Here is a 4,317-nt window from a genome sequence, read left to right as displayed (position 1 = left end):
ACATTGTTTGTCATCCGCTTACATACATCCCACCACTTGATAGAGCTTGATGCATCGCTTCCATTGCCATTGAAAAAGCCATTGTATTGCACTTGTGGTTTTTTTAATTATATTTTATATTTATTAAAATATTAAACTACCCTTTAGAATACTTAATTATAACAAAAAAAATATGATGAAAATATAGAAAATTTCCTAGACACTAGCCAAATAAAATTTGCTTTTAAGATAATTTAGTTATTTGATAATACTTTAAACCATGAAAATTCAAAAATACCTCGAGACACTAGTTAAATAAACTTTGTTTTTAATAGTAATTTGGTAATTATATTGTGTTAAAAAAAAAAGTAAAAGTCCCTTCGACTCTTATAATGACCAATAGATTATGGAGGAAATATCTTATTACCTCAAATAACAAAGTTCTTTTATTTTACATGATAAGAGTAAAATTATTATTATATTTTTTCAATGCACGATATAATGTTTTTTGAACTATAGTGAAATATCAAGCCCAATTATTGTTTTAATGTTTTTTTTATTGTTGTTGCTTTTTATTCAATGATGTATTAAAAAAATTGTTTTGTTGTTAAAATAAAAAGAATACTACATAAATCAAAAAAGAAAATTTAGGTTAAAAAATTACACTTATCATTCATAATTTTATTCATTATCTTTCCTGTTAATGTTCATTTTTATAATGGCATAATTAAATAAAAATATTTTAAAAAATAAAGTTATTAAATCCAATTAAACAAATTATGAATTAGATAGACCAATTAAGTTTAACTCAAATCAATCTAAAATATTGTCATTTCAATTATTTCTTTTATATAAAAAAGTTAAATTGATATAACTTTTTTAAAAATAAATAAATTAAATTAATAATACCTATCAAATCAATTGAGTCACACCAATTAACTCCCACTTAATTTTCTTTGAAGCACATTGGTAATCAGGGCCTTAGCCACATTGATCATTGTATTTATCCATCAAATTAAAATAAGTTTAGGATTTATTTAGAAATATGATAAATATTATTTTTTAAAATATTTTTTAATATATTAAAATAATATTTTTTTATATTTTTAAAAATTTATTTTTGATATTGATCCATTGTAACAATATTAAAAAACCAAAAATATTAATTTAAAACTAAAAAAACTTATTTTTTTTATAAAAAAAGCAGATGAATCACAATTTCAAAGTATAACTTGATAAAAATGCTGAATAGCGTCTCCAACAGCGCACGGGCAACAACCCGGAATCACGCTAAACGCCATCATTAGCATCTTACAATTAATATATAATAGTTACATTTTCTTTTGGAGAAATTAGCCATCATTTTTTTGGTATACAATTGTTTTCGCCAGTCGAATGCAAGGGTTTTTACTTAATTTCCCGTACCAACTAGAAACGGCAACGTTGCAATCCGATTAGAAGCGTACCTATTCAAGAGTTCATTCTCTTGGCATCACGTGCGTGTCTCCCTCGAACTGAACCACCAGATTACGATGAGTCGCAAAAGAGACAGATCCAACTCCACGCGCTACGACCGACCTGCTCCCTACCCTAAACGACGTCGTCCTCCTCCTCCTCCTCCGCAAGCCCAACCGAACGACATCAAGCCATCTACGAAGCCTCCACCGCCGCCTGCGGTGGTTGTGGTGGATCTACCTCCGGACTGCTCAGTCCTTGATCTGAAGTCGCGATTCGCAATCTACGGCGAAATCTCCCGCATCAGGATCGATCGCGATGCTATTGGTTACATCACTTATCGTTCCAAGGACTCAGCCGAGGCAGCCATCACCGCTTCTCTTGACTCTTCCTTTGGCATCGCTATAAACCATAAAAAGGTTACAATCTTATTTATTTATTTATTATTCGGTTAAACTTTCACAAAAAAATAATAATTGATAATTGCATTGGTAAATGGAAGGTGCTGTAGAATTTGCCCTAGTTCACCTTTATTGGTTAGTTTCAATTTTGGATTTTTGAAATTAGGTTTTTTTTCAGGTCCAAGTGCTACGGGCAACTGATCCGCTTGTGCAATGGAGAGAAGGAGTTGGAGCTGGAGGTAAGAGGGACAGTGGGTCACCATCCTCATCATCCTCCAAACTCTTGAGGGGTGGGATACCTTTAAGCAGACACGGGAGAGGTAATAAGCTTGCTTCAGCCGGAGTGAACCCAGCAAGTAGTAGCAATGACGGTCCTTCTGTGTTAGACGTGCCTTTCAAAGGCAGAGAAATTATTGCTTATGATGATATCCTCTAGATTTTCTTTTTGGTTTTTCTTCCCTTAAACATTGAGCTAGGTTTGTTGTTATTGTGGTATCATGTCAAGTGTGCCTAGGAATTACATCGAAGTTTAGCAACTTTAGATGAAGGTAGTGGAAGATGTGCATTGCTCTTTGCTTTCGCATGTGGCTTCTGTATTAATAGGTCATCGATGAATGCAGTGTTGCTGTTTTTTTCTTCTGTTTATGCATTGTGAAGATTTCTGGAAATGGATTGCTTTTTCCTGGTTGGAATCTAGTCTGGTCTTGATTATTCTGAATGGATTTCAGTTGGGCTGGTTCTTGTGGTTAGGTTTTGCAATTGAGGTTCCTCAGAAGTTGATGCCTGTTTCAACTCCAATAGGGGTGTGGACTGGCAAATACAAGAAGCCTTCGCTGTTGTTCTTGCAGGTTTTGGTGCCTTTGGCCCCAAAATTGCTCCGGCTTTGATGACATGCTCGGTGCTCCCTCCCTGCATCAATGCTGTGGCCAGATTTACCACACCCTTGCATCTGCATCATTTTAGTTTGTGTTTGATGGTCTATTGCCAAGCATGCATTGTTTCCTTGACTATCTTGGTTTTTAAATTTGGATCAGGAGTATTGGTCCGTAGGAAATGTTAGATTTGATTGCACATATAGGGCCTACAAGTATGGAATAGGATCAAAACAAATTCCTCCTATAAACGAGGGAGAGTGGAAGCAAACCTCTTTGTTTTTCTTTTCTTTTTTCCAAAGGAAGTAATCAAGACGAGTGAATATTTATCTGTTCAGCAGGGAGAAAAACAAGGTAGTGTTGGGTACGATGGAGTTATATGGTGTACTTTTAGATAATATAAAATTTAATTTTTATCTTTTCTAATGCTATTCAAGTAGAGAATTTCTTGTGCTGCTAAAGAGAATAAGGCAAGATTGTCTAATTCTTTATATAATGTTATTATTTATGAAATGACTATACTATATTTATATAAAATTATTTTGATAAAAAAAGGTTCAAAACAAGTGAATATCAAAAAGGTTCAAAACAAGTGAAAAAATTCAAAAACAAATTAATATAATTAAGTTAGGTCGTTAATTTTTTCTCTATTTTTTTAATCCTAAACTTTTGTTATTAACATTAATGCTATTCTAGTAGAGAATTTCTTATGGTGCTAAAGAGAATAAGGTAAGCTTGACTAATTTTTTATATAATGTTATTATTTATGAAATGACTGACACGACTAAAAGATTGATGTATTCTTCCAAGTGCAGGAGTGTCGAAGTAATAAATAACCTAGTAAGACCAGGATCGAATCACGGGGGGTTAATTGTACAAATTATAAACAACAAGAACAACAATAATAGTAATAGTAATAGTAATAATAAAGAAGAAATTGATGAGAACTTTGAGATGGAAGATCAATATAAAGATTAGACAATGATAATAACAAATGTTAAGGTTAGAGGATCCACTAATGATATGTCAAACAAGTATAATATAAACTCTTATTATTCAATTCGAAACCACACACAAAAGAGATTCCAATCAGATTACAAATTCTTAATATGATTACATTAGTTATCTTATTCGATTAATGCTAATAGTTGTAAATCTCGTCAAGTATTCATGATTATAATTTATGTTAACAACAAATTAAGTTCCTTTCATAGCTCAGGTGTTAAATATACCATACAGTATGGGCTATGAAAGTGCCAAGAATTTGATCTACCAAGTCTTATATAACATAAATCTAAATTAGTCATTTAACAAGCAAAGTATTAAAGAGTGAACAAGATAACAAATACAAAACTGAGGTCATTTGGACTTTTAGAACTCCAGATATGGGTCAAACACTGAACAGTGCTCGGGCTGGAGGACAGATTCGAACTTCTTTGTTATTGCTATAATTTAGAATTGAAAATAGCCTTTTTAAATCTTGAGTTCTATATAAAAGTTGTAGGCCTCTGTCCAAAACGTCATTGATAATGTCAAAATTGGGATCACTTTAAACATGAAAGTTGTAGGAAATTATCTCAGCTTTCTTGTGTAAAAAATTGAGGTCATTT

The 4,317-nt window shown here is 32.1% G+C and overlaps 1 protein-coding gene across 1 annotated transcript; it reads left to right on the top strand.

Moving 5' to 3' along the window:
- The first annotated feature begins 1,326 nt into the window (after positions 1 to 1,326).
- LOC105112554 (homeobox leucine zipper protein) lies at positions 1,327 to 2,553 on the top strand. Its single transcript, XM_011008287.1, has 2 exons — positions 1,327 to 1,853; positions 2,014 to 2,553. Exons 1-2 carry the CDS (start codon positions 1,512 to 1,514, stop codon positions 2,269 to 2,271), a joined length of 600 nt encoding a protein of 199 aa, XP_011006589.1. The 5' UTR covers positions 1,327 to 1,511; the 3' UTR covers positions 2,272 to 2,553.
- The last annotated feature ends 1,764 nt before the right edge of the window (positions 2,554 to 4,317 follow it).

This window comes from Populus euphratica, unplaced genomic scaffold (genome assembly GCF_000495115.2).
Source record: "Populus euphratica unplaced genomic scaffold, PopEup_1.0 scaffold346.1, whole genome shotgun sequence".
Lineage (NCBI taxonomy): Eukaryota > Viridiplantae > Streptophyta > Magnoliopsida > Malpighiales > Salicaceae > Populus > Populus euphratica.
Note: the sequence above shows the minus strand (reverse complement) of the source record. Positions and strands in the feature narration are given on the sequence as shown.

Excerpts from the sequence above, each read along its gene's own strand:
- LOC105112554 (XM_011008287.1), top strand. The coding sequence starts at position 1,512 with ATGAGTCGCAAAAGAGACAGATCCAACTCCACGCGCTACGACCGACCT. Across the intron at positions 1,854-2,013 it reads TCGCTATAAACCATAAAAAG|GTCCAAGTGCTACGGGCAAC; the intron begins GTTACAATCTTA and ends GTTTTTTTTCAG.